The following is a 22,324-nucleotide window of genomic DNA, read 5'->3' as shown; positions in this document are numbered from 1 at the left end:
TCAGTGTCACCAACAACTCGGTGTTAGCAGCAACTTTATGGAGTGTAACGACTGCAGTTGACGAGGCTCAGCGGTCCCTGTGACGTTGGGACTTGCTTGCAGGTTGACTCCCGGCACAGAGTAGACGCACACAACAACCTGTTTCCAATGTGCCCGCAGCTATGTGCGCTCAGACGAGCTCAGCGTGAGCCTGCTGGAAGAGCAGTTCCAGGAGGACTTCGCCTCCATCAATCACCTCTTGCCGGACGACAAGGTGACAGCGCTGCACCATTCCGTGTATGTGAGGTAAGCCTGCGCGGGGCGGCCGTGCTCTGCCCTGCTCTCAGGCCACCCACTGCATCCATAAAGCTGTGCCTGGCTCCACGGGGCCCCGAGAGGCACAAAGTGCAAGTGTGGGGGCTCAGCTCCTGGGCTAGAGGGGGCAGGAACACCAGACCGGGGGTGCAGGGAGCTAACCCCCAACGCAGAGGATCATGGCCCAGCAGAGAAAGGAGGTGAAACAGTGAAAGAGAAATCATGACAAGCACATAATACAGGTAGTACTGGGCCTGCAACCTACTAGGCATTGCATATATGCTTAAGGAAAGAAGGAGGAAGGGAAGGAGGGAGGGAAGGAGGGAGGGAAGGAAGGGAGAAGGGGAGGAAGGAAGGAAAGAATGGAGAGGAGCGAGGGAGGGAGGGAAGGAAGGAAGGAAGAAGGGAGGAAGGAAGGAAAGGAGGGAGGGAGGGGGGAGGAAGGAAGGAAGGGGGAGGAAGGGAGAAGGGAAGGAAGAAAGAAGGGGAGGAAGGAAGGGAAAAGAAAGAGAGAAAAACATATCCTTCTTTGTTGACAAAGTACATTAATAGCCGTGATTTGTTTTAGAGTTTCTCCTAACAGTTTGTGGGGAAGGTAAAAACAGGTGCCTCAGATGACAAATAACGTGCCTGAGGAGTCACCTGTCCTGCCCAGGGGAGGCGTGCGGTGTTCTGAATCTCTGTGCCAGGCTCCAGATGTGTTCTCTGCTCTGGAGACAACAGGCATTTCAGTCTGTCCATCCTGTAACTAAGAAGCTGCCAGTCCATAGGGGACAGTCCACCTCTGGGGTCCCCAAACCTCTGTCTGGTGACACGAGCTTCCTCTTGCATGACCAGGCAGGGGCTTTCAAGGCAGGCCACGTCTTAGAGGCCGGGGGTCCCGTTGCCTTCATTAGAAGAGCAGTGCCCCGGCCACGCGGCGGGAATGGGGGCCGTCTCCTCAGCCGCGGGCAGCCCAGCTGGCGGGACTTCCTGCCAGGAGAGTCCCGCGGTCCATCAGGGCACTCTGCGTCCCCAGGCCGGGACACACAACACCAGGGTAAAACCGACATCCGAGTGACACCCCTAGGTGTTTACATGATAGAGCGCGTTACACACCTTTTACTATCACTTCTGTAACACTTGGAAATACTCAGCAGCCCATCCCATAAGCAGTACTCTGCTGTGAATCGAGCGCTTCAAAATCGATTGTGTGCCCTCATGCTACAGCTCACGTTTAAAAAATGGCTAAAATGCACTCTACAATCAAGAGCACAATAGAGTTTATTTTCTTTTATCCCAAAATTAAGTAACAAAAAAAAAAAGCCAAGTTCACGGGCCTAGGGTATTGCTCACTAAGCCTCTTCTCTTTCCCGCTTTAGGGAGGGATGTGCTTCAGGTCGGGTGATTTCCTTGCAGTGCATAGGTAAGAGTTTCGTGGAGAATCAGGGGCAGCAGGCTCTGGCCGGCAGACTCCTCTCCCCCTCCCCTCTTCCCCTCCACGGACCACTCTGATTTCCACCCCAGGGCCACATGGGAACTCTGTGCCCTGCCACCTGGTCTAGGGTCTCAGCAGGTCCCACCTGTCGGGGGTGGGAGGCAGCAACCCGTGACTGCGGGAGCAAGTCCACGAATCCTGCCTCTCCTTAGAGTCTTCACTTTCCCTTCCCGCCCTGGAAAAGTCCGCAGAGGCTGCTCAGCCCCCCAGGCCCCGCGGCAGGCACCCCTTGCTCCCCGTGGAGAGGACCCACACTGGGCAGGGGCTGGGTCCAGAGAAGTCAGGGAGATGCGCCTGGCTCCCACAGTGGCCTGAGACCCCTGTGCCTGCTGTAGCCACCCCAGGGACACAGGCGTTAGGGAGAAGGGGCATGGCCCAAACCCTCAGGCACACCAGGGAGGCTCTTTACTCTGACTGCTCTTCTCACGGCTTCCCCTCTAGCAGCCCACCCACCTTGCTGGTCCATCAGGTGTCCGTCCCCCGAGTCCCGTGACGCTGTCCCTCTCTGGAACCTTTCCCCATCCTGCCCCCTCCACTCTGTCCCCTCTGCACACTACTCGTCCTGTGAGGGCGGCTGCCAGGCTGGGGGATGGGGGAGCAGGACTGTGGTGGGGACCCCGCTTTCCCCCAGAAAAGTCTTCCAGATGACCCCCCGTGCCCCCGTTCTCCCCCTGCAGCCTGCGGTCAGAGAATGGGCTACATGTCCCGCATCGTTGGAGGGAACGTGTCGTCCCTCACGCAGTGGCCTTGGCAGGTCAGCCTCCAGTTCCAGGGCTACCACCTGTGCGGGGGCTCCGTCATCACGCCCCTGTGGGTCGTCACGGCCGCGCACTGCGTTTACGAGTGAGTGTCCGACCTCGTGGTATGGGTCAGGGTGGGACGGAGAGCAGGTCCAGAAAGCGGGGAAACAAACAAAGTCATTACAGATCTCATGAGCGGGGAGCCCACTGCCACCTCCCCGTGCATCTGGGCCAGCACCATGGGATGGGCGTGGCTGGCGACCTTGAGCTCACTTACGGTTTTTAGACCTGCAGCTCTTACAGAAAAGGTGAGAGAGGAGGAAGGAAGCTCTCTTGCAGGAGGCAAACCACCGAAGTAAAAGAGCCTCAGTCTTCCTGTGTAGCTAATTACAATAGGCAAAGTTACAGTCAGGTGACAGACAGGGTGGAGTAGAGTGAGGGCAAAAGAGTGTATGGGGTGGGGGAGGGGAGGCAACATTGAGTTTCCTTAAAGCAGTCTCTCTTGGGAGCTCGGGGTACAAGAAAACCACAGAAAGGTCTTCCAACTTCAGTGGGTAGGCTTTTGGTCCACCAAGATGGTGGAGGTAGATGCTCCAGCAGGCTGTTGCCCCAGAGACTCTTTGGACAAGCAGAAAAAACTGGCAGAGCCATCTCCATCAAAACTCTGGAACATAGCTAAAGGTCTGCAGTAACTGGATAAATGCCAAGCCAGGAAAATCCAGTTTTAAAATGGTAGGAGAAGCACATGGCATCCTTAATGGCCCCTTCCTCACCCCTCTCTGGCACAGTGGAGAGCCAGCCAGTGCTCCAGTTGTGGGTCCCTGGTCCTGTTCTACAGAACCCAAAGTAATGACAAAAAGAAATCTGAAAAATATATACAGAAAGAAACAAGAAGGGACTCAAATGGTACAATCCCCCCCAAAAAAGTTGTAATAAATTTGGACGTATGCATTAATGGAATCATTGAGGGTCAAAAAAAAGTATGTCTCACAAAGACCAATTATTTTAAATATAAATGGATTAAACTGTCTAGTCAAAAGGCAGAGGTTTTTCAGAATGGATAAAAAAGCATGACAACCAACAGACTAGGAGAAAATATTTGGAACCACTTCTCTGATAAGGTTTTTTTTTTTTTTAAGTAAACTTTATTTCAATTTCAAAAATAAAGTAACAAACAAAAGGCGGCTTAACATATTATGGATGCCTTACTCTAAAAAATTCTGTCTGGCATACTTATCTCATTTAATCCTAAAAACAAACTCAACTATTTCTCCAGTGTTCAGAGAGATACATAAATGAGCACAGATTGGTTCAATGACACGACCAAGCTATGCTTGTTAATGAAGAAAATGAAGGGAAAGATGCTTAGTCATACTCATACCTCATAAAGCCAAACCCCATATTCTTTTGTTACCTTTTAGCATTAATACAGTACCTTCTTTACCCTCAGCTATAAAAATATTACAATATTACTGCTAACTATAGACTATAAGTTACATTAATTGTATTTCCCATGAATCACCATATGCATAACACCTTGTGTTTATATTATTAACCATAAACCTCATCTATCACGAAAATCACTGTTAATATAGTCCCTAGATTATCCTCTAGCTTTCTTTCTTTTTTTTCAAAGATTTATTTTTTATTTATTTTTCCCCTTACTGCCCACCCCCCAGTTGTCTGCTCTCTGTGTTCATTTGCTGCGTGTTCTTCTGTGACCACTTCTATCCTTATCAGCAGCACTGGAATCTGTGTTTCTTTTTGTTGCATCATCTTGTTGTGTCAGCTCTCCGTGTGTGCAGCACCATTCTTGGGCAGGCTGCATTTTCTTTCACGCTGGGCGGCTCTCCTTATGGGGCGCACTCCTTGTGCGTGGGGCTCCCGTACGCGGAACACCCCTGCATGGCAGGGCACTGCTTGCGCGCATCAGCACTGCGCATGGGCCAGCTCCACACGGGTCAAGGAGGCCCGGGGTTTGAACTGCGGACCTCCCATGTGGTAGGTGGACGCCCTAACCACTGGGCCAAGTCCGCTTCCCTTTTTTTTTTTAATGTTAACCTCCCTAGACCATCTTTTAGCCACAATCATATTTATAAACCTGCAGTATTTGTAATACTCATTATAATGTGCTATCATCAACTAATCCATTACCACATATATACAATTGACCTTATTAAATAATCTACATACATTCAGCATCAGCTCCCCATTCTCTACCCACATTCTGTCTCCTACTAACCTATACTCTGTAGTTCAACTCTGTAAGTTTATTCATCATATTTAATTCATTTTCAGTGATACCATACAATATTTGCTCTTTTGTGTCTTGCTTATTTCACTCAACATAATATCCTCAAAGTCTCTCCATATTGTCAGGTGCTTCCCCAGTTCATTTCTTCTTATAGCTGAAGAGTATTCCATTGCATGTATATACTACGTTTTCTTTATCCATTCATTGGTTGACAGGCACTTAGGGTGTTTCCATCTTTTAGCGATTATAAAAGTGTCGCTATGAATATTGGTGTATAGATATCTGTTCATGTCCTTGCTTTCAGTTCTTCCAACTATATTCCTGGTAGGAGGTTTGCTGGATCAAAGGGCAGTTCTATATTCAGCTTCCTGAGGAACCACCAAACTGACTTACACAGAGGCTACACCATTCTGCATTCCCACGAAGAGGGAGGGAGGTTCCTAATTCTCCACATCCTCTCCAGCACTTGTAATTTTCTGTTTCGTTTATAATGGCCATTCCGTCAGGCATGAACTGTCTCTTGTTGCCGCCTTTATTCTCTGGTTTGGATGGAATTCAGAATGAAGAAACACCACCTCAGCACAATCAAACTTCATTTAATCACAGCTCAGTACTGAACGCAAACCTGGTCAGGGCAATGATGGAAACACCCCCTGGCGTGGCTGCACAAGCGTAGCTGAGGCACAGGCCTGGCCGAGGCACCGGCCTGGACTGAGGCACCGGTGGAAGTGCCTTCAGTGCTACAGCTCAACCTGGGCCAAGGCCCAATCCTGACGGAGGTGCCTGTGGAAGCTCCTTTGGTTTTACAGCTCAACCTGGGCCAAGGCACAAGCCTGGCTGAGGCAGTGGTGGAAGTGGTTGGTTGGCTTTGCAGCTTGGCTTGGCATTCGATGTTCATTGTCCCAGCTTGGCTCGGCATTCTCAGCTTGGTGTCGCCTCTCACAGCTTGATGTTCATTGTCACAGTTTGGTTGGGTGGCTTGACTCGGTGTTACAGCTCGGCTTGCAGCTCGGGGTTCAGCTTGGCTTGGCTTTCACAGCTCGATGTTCCTCTGGCTGGGGCAAAGATGGAATATGCACTCAGGGCTTCAGAGCTGCTCTTGATATAGTCTAGCTGGGTGACCGCCCCTGGGGGTGGAGCCCTAGTTGCAATGTTCTGATTGGTCAATCACTGGTTTTGAGCAAGGGCATTGGTTAGGATTTGAAAACCAAATTAGCATATTACATAAGTAGTGTATCCTAATTGGGAGATGCTGATTGACTGAGTATTAATTAAAGCAATGAATTCTATTGGTTGAAAACTCTCTTACCCTGTTGGGTGACTCTCTGCCTAGGAGTCCAGGCTCAGTTACCCGCGTGTTCCTTCACTATCTCATTGTAGTTTTGATCTGCATTTCCCTAATAGCTAAAAGCGAGTGATGTTGAATGTATTTCATGTACTTTTTGGCCTTTGTATTTTCTCTTTGAAAAAATGTCCATTCAAATCTTTTGCCCATTTTTAAATTGGGTTGCTTGTCTTTTTGCCATTGAGTTGTGTGATCTCTTTATACAATACGGAAAATCAAACCCTTGTCAAATATGTGGTTTCCATAGATTTTCTTCCATTGAATAGGCTGTCTTTTAACCTTCTTAATAAAATCTTTTTCTCCACCTCCCTCCCCCTAGCCCTGCCGTTTTTGTTCTCTGCATCAACTCACTGTGTGATTTTTTGTATCTATTTCTCTTTTTGTCTTCTCTTCTCATCTTTCTCCTCTAGGATTCACTGGGATTCAATCCTGGAGACCTCTGATGTGGAGAGAGGTTCCCTGTCACTTGTACCACCTCAGTTCCTGGTCTCTGCTACACTTCACCTTGACTCTCCCCTTCGTCTCTCTTTTGTTGTGTCATCATCTTGCTGCATGACTTACTTGCACGGGCACTGGCTCACCTTGCAGACACTCGATTTGCTGGGCAGGCACTCATGCAGGCACTTTTTTGTTTATTTTTTTACCAGGAGGCCCCAGGGATCTAAGCTGGGTCCTCCCATATGGTAGGTGGAAGCCAAATCCCTTGAGCCACATCTGCTTCCCTTAATAAAATCTTTTGAAACACAAAATGTTTAATTTTGAGCAAGTCCTATTGATCTATTCTTCTCTTTCATTGCTCATGCTTTGAGTGTGCAGTACAAGAAACCACCACCTACCAGAAGATCTTGAAGGTATTTCCCTACAATTTTCTTTTAGGAGTTTTATGGTTCTAGTTTTTATATTTGGGTCCTTTATTCATTTTGAGTTAATTTTTGTATATGTCGTGAGATAGGGCCCCTCTTTCTTTCTTTTGGATATGAATATCCTGTTTTCCCAGCACCGTTTGCTGAATAGGCTCTTCTGACGCAGGGCTTGACAGCCCTTGTCAAGAATCACCTGACTAGGCTAGATGTGAGGGTCTAGATGTGAGTTCTCAATTTCTTTCAATTGCTCAATCTGTCTATCTTTATGCCATACCATTTTTACCACTGTAACTAAGTAATATCCTTTAAAGTTGGGAAGTAAGAGTCCTCGAACTTTGTTATTCTTTTTAAAAAACGTTTTTGGTTATTCGAGGGTCCTTACCCTTCTGAATAAATTTGATAACTGACTTTTCCAATTCTACAAAGACAGCTGTTGGAATTTTTATTGGGATTGCCTTAAATTTGTAGGTCAGTTGGGATAGAATTGACATCTTAATGATGTTTAGTCTTCCAACCCATGAACATGGAAGGTCCTTCTATTTATTTAGGTCTTCTTTGGTTTCTTTTAACAATGCTTTATAGTTTTCTGAATACAGGTCTTGGTTAAGTTTATTCTTAAATATTTAATTCTTTAATTTGTTGTTATAAATGGATTTTTTCCCCTGACTTCCTGCTCAGATTGTCCATTAGTAGTGTGTAGAAATGCTATTGATTTTTGCATATTAATCTTAAATCCCACTACTTTGATGACATTATCTATTAGTTCTAGTAGTTTTGTTGTGGATTTGGGGGGATTTTCTAAGAACAGGATAATATCATCAGTCAATAGTGAAGGTTTTACTTTTTCCTTTCCTATTTTGGTAACTTTTATTTCTTTTTCTTGCCTAATTGTTCTAGCGAGAATTTCTAGCAGAATATTGATAACAGTGGAGACAGTAGGCATCCTTGTCTTGTTCCTGATCTTAGCAAGAAAACTTTCAGTCTTTCACCACAGAGTGCAATATTAGCTGTGGGTTTTTCATATATGCATTTTATCATATTGGAAAAAATTTCCATCTATTCCTTTCAGAAAGTTTTTATCAAGGAAGGATGTTGTGTTTGTCAAATCTCTTTTCTGCATCAATTGAGATGATCATGTAATTTTTCTTCATTGATTTATTAACATGGTCTATTATACTGATTGACTTTCTTACGTTGAACCACCTTTGCATAGCTGGTATAAAACCTACTTGATTGTGGTATGCAATTTTTTTAATGTGCTTTTGGATTCAGTTAGCAAGTATATTGTTGAGGATTTTGTATCAATATTTATTAGACAAATTGGTCTTCTCTTTTTTCATAGTATCTTAATCTGGTTTTGGCATTAGGGTGGTGTTAGTTAGCTTCATAGAATGAGTTCGGTAGCATTCCTCCCTGTTCAATTTTTTTGGAAGAGTTTGAGTGAGATTAGCCTCCCTTCCCTTCCCTCCCCTCCCCTCCCCTCTCCTCCCCTCCCCTCCCCTCCCCTCCCCTCCCCTCCCCTCCCCTCCCCTCCCCTTCCCTTCCCTTCCCTTCCCTTCCCTTTTCTTTTCTTTTCTTTTCTTTTCTTTCGTTTTCCTTTATTTTGTTTCTCTCCCCTTCCCCCACTCCCACCCCCCCCCCAGCCCCAGTTGTCTGTTCTCTGTGTCCATTTGCTGCTGCTTTTGTCTGCTTCTGTTGTCTGTGGCATGGGAATTTGTGTTTCTTTTTGTTGCGCCATCTTGCTGTGTCAGCTCTCTGTGTGTGCGGCACCGTTCTTGGTCAGGCTGAACTTTCTTTCGTGCTGGGCAGCTCTCCTTATGGGGGGCACTCCTTGCGCATGGGGCTTCCCCACACGGGGGCACCCCTGCTTGGCAGGGCACTCCTTGTGTGCATTAGCACTGCACATGGGCCAGCTCCACACAGGTCAAGGAGGCCTGGGGTTTGAACCTCGGACCTCCCATGTGGTAGACAAATGCCCTATCCATTGGGCAAATTCCGCTTCCCTTAGATTGTCTTTAAATGCTTGATAGAATTCACCTGTGAAGCCATCTAGTCATGGACTTTTCATTTTGGGGAGGTCTTTGATGACTGTTTTAATTTTTTTACTTGTGATTGGTTTGTTGAGGTTTTCTATTTCTACTAGGGTCAGTATGGGTTGTTGGTGTGTTTCTTGGAATTCATCCATTTCATCAGTGCTGTCTAGTCTGTTGGTGTACAGTTGTTTGTAGTATCTCTTATGAGCTCTTTTATTTCTGCTGGGTCCCTGGTAATGTCCCCCTTCTCATTCCCAATTTTATTTATTTGCATCTTCTCTCTTTTTTACTTTGTCTGTCTAGCTAAGAGTTTGCCAATTTTATTAATCTTCTCAAAGAACCAACTTTTAGTTCTGTTGATTCTATTTGTTTCCTATTCTCCATTTCACTGATTTCTTCTCTGATCTTTACTTCTTTCCTTCTGCTTGCTTTGGAATTCATTTGATATTCTTTTTCTCCCAGGTATGCAGTTAGGTCTTTGATTTTATCTCTCTCTTCTTTTTTTTTTAATGTAAGAATTGAGGGCTATAAATTTCCCTTTCAGCACTGCGTTGCCTTTGCCTTTCCTGTAAGTTTTGATATGCTGTGTTCTCATTTTTCTTGATATGTTTACTGATTTCTCTTGCAATTTCTTCTTTGATCCACTGATTATTTAAGTGTGTATTCTTTAATCACAATATATTTGTGAATTTTCCCTTTTTCACCTATTATTAATTTCCAGCTTTGTTCCATTATGATCAGAGAAAGTGCTCTGCATAATTTCAATTTTAAAACTTTTTTGAGATCTGACTTATGAACCAACATATGATTTATCTTGGAAAAAGATCTATAAACACTTGAGAAGAATGTATATCCTGTTGTCTTGGGTATAATGTTCTATAAATGTCTGTTAGACCTAGTTCAATTATAATATTTTTCATTCTCTCTATTTTCTTATTTATCCTCTCTGTGAATGTTCTATCCAACACTGAAAGTGGTATGTTGAAATCTATAAATATTATTGTAAAGACTTATATTTCTCCCTTCAGTTTTGCAACATCTAATTTAGATGCATAAATATTTATTATTATTATTTCTTCTTGGTTAATTGTCCCTTTTATTAATATATAGTGACCTTCTTCATCTCTTATAACAGTTTTGCATTTAAAATCTCTTTTGTCTGATATTAGTATCACTACTCCAGATCTCTTTTGATTACTATTTTCATGGAATATGTTTTCAACTATTCCATATCGCTTGCTTGTGTTCTTGGGTCTAAGGTGAGTCTCTTGCAGGCAACAAATAAATGGCTCATATTTTTTATCCATTCTGCCAGTCTATGTCTTTTGATTGGAGTGAGCAATCCATTAATATTCAGTGTTGTTACTGTAAAGTCATTACTTACTTTCATCCACTTTATCCCTTGAATTTCCTTGTCATAACTTACTACTGCCTGTCTTTTAACCTTTTCATCACTCTTATTTATAATCTTAATTTCTATACTCATCTCCAAGTCTCTCAGTCTTGTCTTTTCCTTTCATGCTCTAACACACCCTTTAGATCTGGACTCTTGATGACAAACTCCAAATTTTCATTTGTCTATGAAGACTTTAAACTTACCTTCATGTCTCAAGGATAGTTTTGCCAGATAAAGAATTCTTGGCTGGCAGTCTCTTTCGATGCCTTAAATGTATCATACCATTTCTTTCTCACCTCCAAGGCGTCTGATGAGGGATTGCCACTTTGTCTTATTGAGGCTCCCTTGTAACTGATACATTGATTTTCTCTTGTTCTCAGAATCGTCTCTTTATCTCTGGCATTTGACATTCTGAATAGTAGATGTCTCAGAGTAGGTCTAGTTGGATTTATTTTGTTTGGAATACATTATCCTTCTTGAATATTGATTTTCATGTCTTCCGTAAGAGTTGAAAAATTCTGGGTCATTATTTCCTCAAGTAGTGTTCCTACCCCTTTTCTGTTCTCTTCTCCTTCTGAAATACCTGTAACCCATATGTTTGTGTATTTCATGCTATCATTCAATTCATTTTTTTTCATTCTTTTCTCTTTCTTTCCTTCTGCCTTTTTAAGTTCAGTGCCCTGTCTTCCCATTCAACTATTTCTATCTTCATCCAATTCAAATCTGCTATTGTATGCTTCTAATGTATTTTTTTTTTAAGATTTATTTATTTATTTAGTTCCCCCCCCCCTCCCCTGGTTGTCTGTTCTTGGTGTCTATTTGCTGTGTCTTGTTTCTTTGTCTGCTTTTGTTTCTTTGTCCGCTTCTGTTGTCGTCAGCGGCACAGGAAGTGTGGGCGGCGCCATTCCTGGGCAGGCTGCTCTTTCTTTTCATGCTGGGCGGCTTTCCTCATGGGCGCACTCCTTGCGCGTGGGGCTCCCCCACGCGGGGGACACCCTTGCGTGGCACGGCACTCCTTGCGCGCATCAGCCCTGCGCATGGCCAGCTCCACACGGGTCAAGGAGGCCCGGGGTTTGAACCGCGGCCCTCCCATATGGTAGACGGACGCCCTAACCACTGGGCCAAAGTCCGTTTCCCTAATGTATTTTTAATCTCATCCATTGTGTCTTTCATTCCCATAAACTCTGTTACTTTTCTTTCAGACTTTCAAATTGTTCTCTGTGGTTACATAGTATCATCTTAATATCCTTTATCTCTTTAGTTTCTTCAACCCCTTAAATTGATTAAGAAGATTTGTGCGAACATCATTGATTAAACCCTGTGTCTCATCTGGATTCTTGGTTTGTTCCTTTGACTGAGCCATATCTTCCTGTTTTATGGTATGCCTTGTTTTTTGTCGTTGATATTTAGGCATCTGATTTGTTAGTGATTTTACTCAGTTGATCAATTTCTCTCTCTTGCCTAGTGGTTTTATTTCACAGGTCTTCTTTGAATTTTGGTTCAATTTTTTCTAAAACTTTTAAGATTTCCCTGTTTAAGTTATCAACACAAAGGCAGGGAGCCTCTAATGGGTCTCCTATCAGATCTGAGTTGCCTGGGAAAGAAACTAGAGAGAAAAGCCCGTCTTCCTTCACTTTCCTTGCTAGCCAGTAGATGGCGCTCTGCAGCAAATGTTCCCACAGGGACGAATCCTTCAGTTTCTGTTAACTGGACCTTAGGAGCCAGCGATTCAAACTGCGTTATGCTGGTTAAACTCACTGAAGAGAAACCACACTCGGCCTCAGCCCTCTGCTGCACCCAGGGAGGAATACATCCTCTCCCCTCTCCTTGCTCACTCAGCTGCAGGCTTTACTGAGGCTGTTCACCTTGGGGTTGGGGATGGGTGGTGTTCCCAGCCCGGGGGACAATTCACATCCCCAGTCCCTGGATAATGCCTGCCGTGCTTTCCTGGTCTGCAGGTCCCCAAAGAGCTCCCTCAGACAGCTTCAATAGTTTCTCCCCAATTTTGTATGGGAGCTGCACCCTGCCTGAGCTACTCTGATGCCATCTTCCCAGAACTCTTGGATAAGGGTTTAAAATCCAGAATATTTTAAAAATATATTACACCTTAACAACAACAATGCAAACATCCCTATTAAAAATGGTCAAAAGTCTCAAGTAGACATTTCTCCAAGAAGATATACAAATGGCCTATAGGCACATGAAAAGATGCTCACATTAGTATCAAAACCACAATGAGATGCCATTTTACAACCACTGGAATGGTTACTATTAAAAAAGAAAAAAAGAAAAGGAGTTTTTTCCTTGGTGGGAATGGAAAATTATGCAGCCACTATGAAAACCAGTTTGGTGGTTCCTCAGAAATTAAACATGAAACTATATGATCTGGTCATTCCCACTTCTGGTTATATATCCCAAGAGAACTGAAAGTAGGGACTTGAACAGGAATTTGCACACTGATGTTCACAGTGGCATTAGTCACAATTGCCCAAAGATGGAAGCAGCACAAGCTTCCCTCAACTGATGAATGCATCATAGACAAAACGTGGAATATTATTCAGCCACATAAAGGAATGAAACCTTGATGTATGCAACAACATGGATGGAGCTTGAAGGCATGATGTTGAGAAACATGAGGCAGATACAAAAGGACAAATACTACCGTAAGATCTTACTGATATGAAATAATTAGAATAAGCAAATTCATAGAGTCATAAACTAGAATACAGGTTACTAGAGGTCATGAAATGGGGAATTAATTTTTAAATGTTGCAGAATTTCTGTTTGGGGTGATGGAAAATTTTGGTGTCCTTGGGCACCGGCAGCCTGGGCACCTGAGGCCAACGGGGTTGTCTTAGTTTCCCAGGGCTGCTGTAACAAAGTGTCACAGACTAGTTGTCTTAAAATAACGACTTATTGTCTCACAGTCCAGGAAGCTAGAAGTCCAAGATCAAAGTGTTGGACGAGCTGGGCTCCCCCTGAAGTCTACGGGGGAAAATGTTCCACGCCCCTTTCCTGGCTTTTGGTGGTGGCTGGCGATCCTTGGCATTCCTTGACTTGTGGCATAACTCAACCCCTGCCTCTGTTGTTACACAGCCGTCCTCTTTCCATGTCTGTGTCTAAATTTCCTCTTCATATGAAGACCCCACTCATATTGGAAGAGGGCCCATCTAATCCAGCTTGGCCCCATCTTAACTAATTACATTTCCAAAAAGGACTTGAACATGGGTTTTGGGGAGACACGATTCAACCCAAAATTAGGGGTTAAATGGTTGGGTTTCTCCTGTGCTTCACCTCTTGGTCTCCCCATTGCAGCCTATACCTCCCCAAGTCATGGACCATCCAAGTGGGTCTGATTTCCCTGCTGGACAGTCCAGCTCCTTCCCATTCGGTGGAAAAAATCATCTACCACAGCAAGTACAAGCCAAAGAGGCTGGGCAATGACATCGCCCTCATGAAGCTGGCCGGGCCACTCGCATTCAACGGTATGTCTGGGTACCTTGGTTGTTCTGTTTCTTTTCACTTCTTTCAAGATGATTTGCAATTGCTTGTTTTTTTTTTGTTTTTTGTTTTTTTAAAGATTTATTTTTATTTATTTAATTCCCCTCCCCTCCCCCGGTTGTCTGTTTTCTGTGTCTTTTTGCTGCGTCTTGTTTCTTTGTCCGCTTCTGTTGTCGTCAGCGGCACGGGAAGTGTGGGTGGCGCCATTCCTGGGCAGGCTGCACTTTCTCTCGCGCTGGGCGGCTCTCCTTTAGAGGTGCACTCCTTGCGCGTGGGGCTCCCCTACGCGGGGGACACCCCTGTGTGGCACGGCACTCCTTGCGCGCATCAGCACTGCACGTGGGCCAGCTCCACACGGGTCAAGGAGGCCCGGGGTTTGAACCGCGGACCTCCCATGTGGTAGACGGACGCCCTAACCACTGGGCCAAAGTCCGTTTCCCTGCAATTGCTTGTTGAAGCATTTTTATGGAAGCTGATTTATAATCCTCTTTGGATAATTCCAACATCTGATTCATCTTGATATTGGCATCAGTTAGTTATCTTTTCTCATTCAAGTTGTGATTTCCTTGTTCTTGAAATGATGGGAAATTTTTAACTGTATCTCAGTGTTCTGCCAAGCAACTTACCCTGGTCTGGACCAAAAATGGGCCAAATCTGACCCATTGCCTGTTTTGTTTTTTTTTTTAAGCAAAGTTTTATTGGAAAAATCCACACCTTTTTGTTTACATATTATCTGTGGCTGCTTTCGTGCATGAATGGCAGAGTCCAGTGGTTGCCACTGGAACCATGTGGCCAGCAAGGCTGAAAATAGTTCCTACTTGGCCCTTTACAGACGAGATTTGCTGGTCCCTGGTCTAGGCTTACGTTACCATCTTCTATGGCTGTTTTAAGTTTTAGGGATTATAGTGGTATCCCTGCTCTGAATGAGCAGCTTTCAAATTACCCAGGGCTTGCCCTCTTTTGGGAGTTAGTTTGTGCTTTTTCGAGACACAACAGAGGTGTGATTGCTTTCTCAGACTAATGCTTCCAACGAGTTGAGAGTAATTGTTTCCCCTTTTAACAGAGATGATACAACCAGTTTGTCTGCCCAACACAGAAGAGAATTTTCCTGATGGGAAAATGTGCTGGACGTCAGGATGGGGAGCCACAGAGGATGGAGGTCAGTGGTCTGAAGTCCAGAGCCTGAGCCCAGAAAGCCCAGAGCTGAGAGGGCCAGGGTGGGGACCCACCCACAGCACGCTTCCCTCCAACGTCTCCATGTAATTTTCCTATGTGAAGTCCAGATGTCCCGGTCAGGGGAGGAAATGCCAGCTGTGGGAAGCACGCAACCAGCTGAGCAAATGGTGGATCATAAACCCTGGTTCCATTGTCTTGGGACAATGTGAAATTGCAGATACTCTCTGGGCAGAAATGTCAAAACCAAGGAGAAAATGGATGTCCATTGGTGGACAGAAGTCAGAGAGTGGTAATTTTGCCTTGTGGGACTTCGGGAGAAGTGTTATTTCCTCCTACAAAGATCAAGGAGAAAAAGCAAAGAATCAGGATCTTATTGTTATAGTAATCATGGAAATAGGATTGCCAATAGTAAAAGATGCTAATGTACCCTGAACCATATGATACACCAATAAGGTCACAATCCTTAGGCTTTCCACCATTTTGGGTCACAGATATGGTCAAAATTCTTAGATTTTTCCAAGAGTTGCTTTCTTTGTTATCGGGATGGTCAGTGCCTTCTGCTCAAGGTCTATTAGTTGTGCCCATCCCCTCCTGAACGTCCAGGCCACTGGGACCTACTCCATCAAAGTATGTGCAGATCTTTCATGCTCAGACCACAACCAGTACCCTCAGTGGCGACCCAGCCTGGGTCAGCGTTGCTCACATTCTTTGTAATTTCCAGCTCACGCACTTGGCCAAGTCCTGGTTCTGTGCCAACACAACTGGTCTAGGGGCCTTCAGCTTTGTCAGAACCAGCCCCCTGCACCCCTGTGGTTTGTGATGAGAGCAGTGTCACCAATCCACACTTCTTTTCTTGTGCTGAGTTCTTACGAGCCCTTATTCAGGACCAGCCCCCCCCCCCCCAGAGTGACTGTAATTGCAGTAGACTCAGAGAGGAGGGGCAGGAGAAGAGCTCCATTCTCCAAGAACCTTCTGGACCCCTCTGCATACTGGCTTATCTTGTTATGATTCAGCCGGTCCCTCAGAAGGCCCGCTTGGTCCCCTGCCCCAGTGCAACCTTGTGTCATCCACACGGCCTGCTACCCGCCCTGCCTGCGTTGGCAGCCTCTCCCACAAACACGCTGAGCTGCTTCACCGTGTACCCTGCTACTCTGACGTTCATCACGCTTGAGCTGAGCGTTTCAATGTTCTTCTGTCCCGACCTCATAGTAGCCCCTAGGGGGGGCCTAGGACTGTGTCCCTCTGGAGGGAGTAGGGACAGATATCCTACTCCACCCAATGTCCTGGCCAAGCAATCCCTCATGAAAGGATCGTAGCCCTGAGGGTGGGTTCAGGAAGCCAGGAGAAAAACCAGGTGACTCACGGTCACCTCACCTTAAGATAAAGGTTAGGAGGAGCACAGAGCTACCTGCTACCTGGTGATAAATGCTAGAGGATGGAAACAGAACATCCTCTCCCGTGAGCTAGAAAACATGAAGGTAACTGGGCTTACAAACAAGTAGTTAAGTTAGAGAGTTTCGAGCTCTTCTCAAGTTGGTCCACCCCCAGTGTATGTCCTGGAGCTGCTGTAAAAAATTAGCCCAAATTGAGTGGCTTAAAAAAACACACGTCTATCATTTACAGTTCTGGAGGCAAGAAGTCTGAACTGGAGCCCACTGCGCTAAAATCAAGATGGCGCCAGGGCTGGGCTCCTTTCTGGAGGCGTCAGGGAAGAAGCTGTTTCCTTGCTTTTCCAGCTTCTAGAGGCTGCCCTCACTCCTTGACTTGTGGCCCTGCCTCCGTCTTCAAAGCCAGCAGCGTGGCATCTTCCTGCCTCTCTCTTACTCTGCCTTCTTGCCCTCCTGTCATCATGTCTCCTTCTCTAACTCTTATAAAGACCCTTGTGCTTAACCCAGACCCATCTGGATAATTCATGGTCGTGCCCTGTCCAAGAGCCTTAAATTTATCCTATCTGCAAAGTCCCTTTTGCCACATGAGGTCATGCATGCACAGATTCTGGGGATTAGGAGGGGGACATCTTTGTGGCCACTTATCTGCCAGCCACCCCAGGTTCATTTAGTAGCTGTGTGTGACCTCCGAGACCCTCAGTCTTTTCTTCTGGAACACGAGGTATAAAAAGGCTGGTATAGGCTGGTGTGGGTCGAGCGTTTGGCTCAGACTTGGTCCCCGGAGAGACGTATGCTGGCTACTGCTGTCACTGCCCCATCCATCGCTCTGGTTGCCTTGGGGAGATGATCATCCATGCCCTATAGCAGCCAGGCTCTGAGGCTGGGTGGCATGTCACAGCAGTCTGCCTCTCCTCGTCCCACCTGAGAGGTGTGGCCTTTTCCACCCCTGCACCCAGCCTGGTGGGTGCCCCCTCAGCGCCTGAGCCCCCGAAGTGGGACCTGAGCTCCAGCCGGCTGCCTCCTCAGCACCCCCGCCTCACTTTGACACAGGAGACGCCTCCTCGGTCCTCAATCACGCGGCGGTTCCTCTAATTTCCAACAAGATCTGTAACCACAGGGACGTGTACGGCGGGATCATCTCCCCCTCCATGCTCTGTGCCGGCTACCTGAAGGGTGGCGTGGACAGCTGCCAGGTGAGGGGCCCCCAGCCCCGGACCCGACACCCCAGGGTCTCAGCAGCCAGGGGCAAATGGCCCCTCTCCTACGGTGGCACGGCCTGGTGACAGGCCACCCGTGTTTCTCTGTGACAGACAAAAGCAAATTTACAGGGCGTGGGAAAGAAGTTTGCTCAAGATAGCGTTCTCTTTCCTGGCGGTGGGGCCCGCGTTTATCGGCCACCCCCTCCGCTGTGGGCGCTGGGTGACGGGGGGCCCCATGGGCAGCTCCCTTCCCAGCATCCAATCACAGAGTTTGCCGGGGTTCAAGGTGGGGGGTGCAGGTGGAATCTGGGTCTCCAAAAGCCACCCTGGGTGGGAGCTCCGATCCCCCCGCCGTGCCCCGAGAGTGTCCCCTCCCCAGCTGCCCGCCGCCGTCACGAGCGCAGCGTGCCCAGGACCTGGGAGGGAGGGGCACCCTGAAGGAAACCCGTCCTGGGGGGGCAAAGGGATTCCCCACCCCGGCAATGCTGGACCGAATCCTAGACGGGCAGAGCCATCCTGGTGCCATGTCGGGGTGGCCACGTGCAGGGGATTCTGCTGCCACCACGGGGACGGCCAGCCCGCGCGGCGCCCGTCCCATGACCTTTCTCTTTCCTCGCCGTTTAGGGAGACAGTGGGGGGCCTCTGGTGTGCCAGGAGCGGAGGCTGTGGAAGCTGGTGGGGGCGACGAGCTTCGGCATCGGCTGCGCCGAGGTGAACAAGCCGGGGGTCTACACCCGCATCACCGCCTTTCTGGACTGGATCCACGAGCAGATGGAGGTGGGCGCCCCTCCCCGCCGGGGCCCCTGGGCCTTTCCTCCAGCCCCCAGGACCGAGCCCCTGTGCAGGAGCAGAAGGGCGGCATGAGCGGCTGGCCCCGCAGGCGGTGACTCTCCTCCCGGCGCCAGACGCTTGGGGGGTGCTGCCTTGGGGGGTCCCCCCGACGGGCACGAGTGGGGCTGATTCCCAGGGCTCCCTGCCCACATGGTCTGTGCTGGGGGGCACGCGGAGGGGACCCACGCTGGCTGGGACCTGAGGATGCGTGCATTTCATCGCGCAGGGAGAGGAAGCTGGGGCGGTCGAGCAGGAGCCCCGTGGGGTAAGGGGGCGGGTTGAGGGTGCCATGGGTGGGGCGGAGGGTGGTGGGCGCTGTGATGGCAACTGAGGTGGAGAAGGGTGGGCCAAGGACCCAGGACGGCCACGAAGGGGCGTGGACCTTGCCGGGAGCCGGGGATGGGATGGAAGGTCCCATCAGGGGAAGCCCGGCCCCTCTGTGCTTTGGGGGAGGGGGCTCCCCACGGGGGGGAGGGAGGCAGGCCCGTGACGGGCTTGGCTGGACCGGGGGGCAGGGGGCGGCCTGAAGGCACCTGGACAAGAACTGCTGGGTGCCAGGGAAAGGGTGAGCCACAGCCGACTCCAGGCCCCACGCACGCCCACCGAGGAGGCCGGGAGGCCAGAGGCCGAGGACCTGGCCAGCAGCGCCTTCCTCGCCTGTGGGCGCCCGGCAGCACTGGCCGGCTTGATCGCAGGTGCTGCGCCCACATCGCTCCTGAGGCCCATCCAGAGACTTTTTTAAAAAAATAAATGCTTTAATTTGAAACAGCTGGCTAAAAAAGGCCACCCAACTCTTACTACATTCAGACGTTAATTTCTCTTTTTCCCCCATTGAATTTTTGCCTTTAAATGGAAACTACACAATGGCTCCCCTCCCGAGAACTGGGCCCTGGAGCCCGAGACGGCACGGGGCCACTGGGGGCGGGTCTTCCCTGGCAGGCGTCACCAGCAGCAGGGGGTCCCAGGTGCCCACAGACACCCTGAAGGATGCACATCACAGAGGCCGACACCCAGCCCCTCACGCGGTGGAGGGGCTGGGGAGGAGCGGACGGGGCACGTGGAGCCCACGCTCGCTCTGGGGAGCCTCCAGGCAGCGTGCCGCGTCGTGCATGGCGTCTTATCCTCTCCCCTGGGCCATCCTGGGTGGCAGGTCCTTCCACCCCCCAGGCGGGGAGCGGCTGAAGGCCCCAAGCTATGAAGGGCAGAGCGCGAGGCTACCCCAGATCCCCGACGCAGCCCCGTCACACGCTGCACAGCCGAATGAGCCGTGTCTCGGCGCCGGGCCTGCGCCAGGCTCTCCCTGGCTCTCGGCTGTAAATGAAGAATCCCAGGCCTTTTGCCAGGGACGCCAATTAGGGGTCTGGGGCAGGGATCCCCCAGTGGTTTTGATACAGGGGTCTTCAGAGAACACTTTGAGAGACATGTAACATCTCATGCACCTGTTCGGGAGTATGTTGGAGAAAAATGGTGCTCCCTGGGACACGGAGACTGAGTGCAGGCAGAAAGTTTATTGGGAGGCTCTCCCAACGGAGGGGCTCTGAAGAACAGACTTCAGCTCCCCCCATCACAGTGGGGGTCTGAAGAGAGACTTCAACCCACTCCTGGGAAGGGGGCGTTTCAATTTATACAGTACATTCCTAGGCGGAGAAATGATAATCGGGAAGGGAGTTGAGGGTCCGAGTGAGCGTAGGGGCCAACAGGAAGCCCTAGAGGTGAAAATTTCCCCTTGTATGGCTAGAGGGTAGTGGGTTAGGGAGCTAGGTTTTCTTGGAATGTTGGAGGAGTGGGTGTTCCTTTGCTCTGTAGGGAATAAAGGTTTTTTAAAATCTCCCTTTGATATGCAGGCAGTGAAGGTCTCCATCTCCCTTTACTCCCGTCTCTATGTGGTTTCTTTGTTCAACCTTTGGGGAAGTGAGCCGTGGCCTCAGACACGTAGGCTTATGGGGAGGGGGCTTGCCTTTCCCCAGGGCATATCAGGGGGAACTGAGCCACAGCTTGCTGATTATTGCAAAACTCCAACAGAGCAGTTTGTCAGCTATGGGCAGAAGCCGCCTCGGGTGCCCGGGTCGGATGCTCTCTGTAGGGCACCTTAGCTCTCAGCACCTCCAGCCCTGCCCAGTGTTGGCCTGGATGAGATCGTGGTCAGCCGTGGAGACACCCTTTCCAGAATTCCTTGTGACGAGACCAAGACAAGGTTTCCTGTCCCACGAGGGGTTTTCTGAAGGGTCTACATTTTCGGTTGCTTCTTTCCAACATAATGCAAAGGTCTTCCAAGAGCTCCCGCAGCTTGAGGGGAACAGCTGTATTTAGCAGTGGATGATGGCCCTGCCTTCCACACCATCTTCATTTTAGTCCAGTCATTTTGTCTATCGAGTTAGGGTTTAAAACAAGACCTTTCTGACTCCAGCTGGCACTTAAGAACATGACTCTAAGAACTGGGAAGTTCATGTGAAACCTGGAAAAATCCCAGATCAGTGATCAGAACCGCAGCGGTGCTTCCGGGTGGAGGCGCTCCTGTGGGGGGAAGTTTTCCACGCTTGTCCGGGATCTGCCCAGAGCCTTGTCCTCCTTGACCAGAGCTCAGCCTTGCCCCTTGACCATGCCTGTGACCCATCAAGGGCAGCTGGAGGCTTTACCCAAGCTAGAATGCAGGTGCCCCTGGCTCCTAATAAGGGAGATGTGTCTTGAAGAGCTGAAAAAGGTAACACCTATGTTTCCATTTTCAGAGGGACCTGAGAACTTGAAGAGGGAGAGGACAGCCGCCATCTCGAGCTCCCGAGAGGGAATCAGTCCCACCCTTTCGCGGAAGCTTGTGGAGACCCTGGACCCGAGCAAATGCCTCCAGGGCTCGGCGTCCTGGTCCTCCCAGCAGAGCCTAAGGAAGGAGCACCTTTCCGTTCTCTACGCCTAGAACCACGGCTTCTGAAACCTCCCACCAGCCCCTGGGTTTGTGGGCTAAAGTGGCCTTGACCTTCCTTTCTAACTTCACTAAGAACAAAGGAGGAATGCCTCCCAAGGGCTGCGTTTTCCCATTTGTCCCCTTGCTTTTATCCAACAGGGATTGTTCAAAATTACTGACCAGACGGACAAATCTCACCTGAAAAGGAACTGACAGTCCCTCGAGAAAGGACTCACCCGGATGAGCAGGAGAGTGTCCCCATGGAGTTAGCTGTGCCTATCCCATGGACCAGAACCAAACCAGCATTTCCTACTTCTAATGTCTCTTTTTGCACGTGGGAAACGTAATCTATTAATTCTTCGTTTGAATGCTTGCGTTATTTCTTTGTAGCATTTGGTGCTCGATGTATTATTGTCCCTTGCTTCCGAAGAACATAGATCCCTTTAGCCCGCTCATTAGCTGGAGCTTGCTTGAGTTAATATGATAATGCGCATGAATTGGAATCATAAGCTCAGTTCCAGAGGCTTGATTACTTTGATCTCTTCTCTGTATCGATTTTGCATTTTTCTGTCAGAATACGTTTCTCACAGATCAGAATAACTTCATATTATGTCACAAGACTCAAGGCCATGTAAGAAAAGACGAAGTAGGGGAGCAAGACGGGGCCATCTAAACCCCACCCCACGTGTCCTGAAGCTAAGAGTGAGGGCCATGCATCTGCAAGAGGCCAAAGGCTTTCCCACCTCAAGGTACTGGCCCGTTAATCTACCATGCACCAATGCACCTGCAGGATTAGAGGTCCCCCCATGTCGACCTTCCACCTTCTGTAGCCCACCTAAGATGCACATGACCCAGAGGGGTTACTTGTTATCCTTGCCTAGTCATACTTTATCACAAATTAATTCATCAGAATATGAATCAGAGGCCT

At 48.4% G+C, this 22,324-nt stretch overlaps 1 protein-coding gene across 1 annotated transcript in view; it reads left to right on the top strand.

Annotated features, from left to right (window-relative positions):
- The window catches only part of TMPRSS3 (transmembrane serine protease 3), a 32,177-nt gene extending 10,326 nt beyond the window's left edge, over window positions 1-21,851 (top strand). The window contains exons 6-13 of the mRNA XM_023587180.3: window positions 160-285; window positions 1,656-1,699; window positions 2,449-2,614; window positions 13,718-13,887; window positions 14,967-15,062; window positions 17,518-17,660; window positions 18,291-18,443; window positions 21,224-21,851. Coding sequence (XP_023442948.1) covers window positions 160-285; window positions 1,656-1,699; window positions 2,449-2,614; window positions 13,718-13,887; window positions 14,967-15,062; window positions 17,518-17,660; window positions 18,291-18,443; window positions 21,224-21,241 — 916 coding nt within the window. The 3' untranslated portion in view covers window positions 21,242-21,851. The remainder of the gene's footprint in view (window positions 1-159; window positions 286-1,655; window positions 1,700-2,448; window positions 2,615-13,717; window positions 13,888-14,966; window positions 15,063-17,517; window positions 17,661-18,290; window positions 18,444-21,223) is intronic.
- The last annotated feature ends 473 nt before the right edge of the window (window positions 21,852-22,324 follow it).

This window comes from Dasypus novemcinctus, chromosome 4 (assembly GCF_030445035.2).
Source record: "Dasypus novemcinctus isolate mDasNov1 chromosome 4, mDasNov1.1.hap2, whole genome shotgun sequence".
Taxonomy (NCBI): domain Eukaryota; kingdom Metazoa; phylum Chordata; class Mammalia; order Cingulata; family Dasypodidae; genus Dasypus; species Dasypus novemcinctus.
Note: the sequence above shows the minus strand (reverse complement) of the source record. Positions and strands in the feature narration are given on the sequence as shown.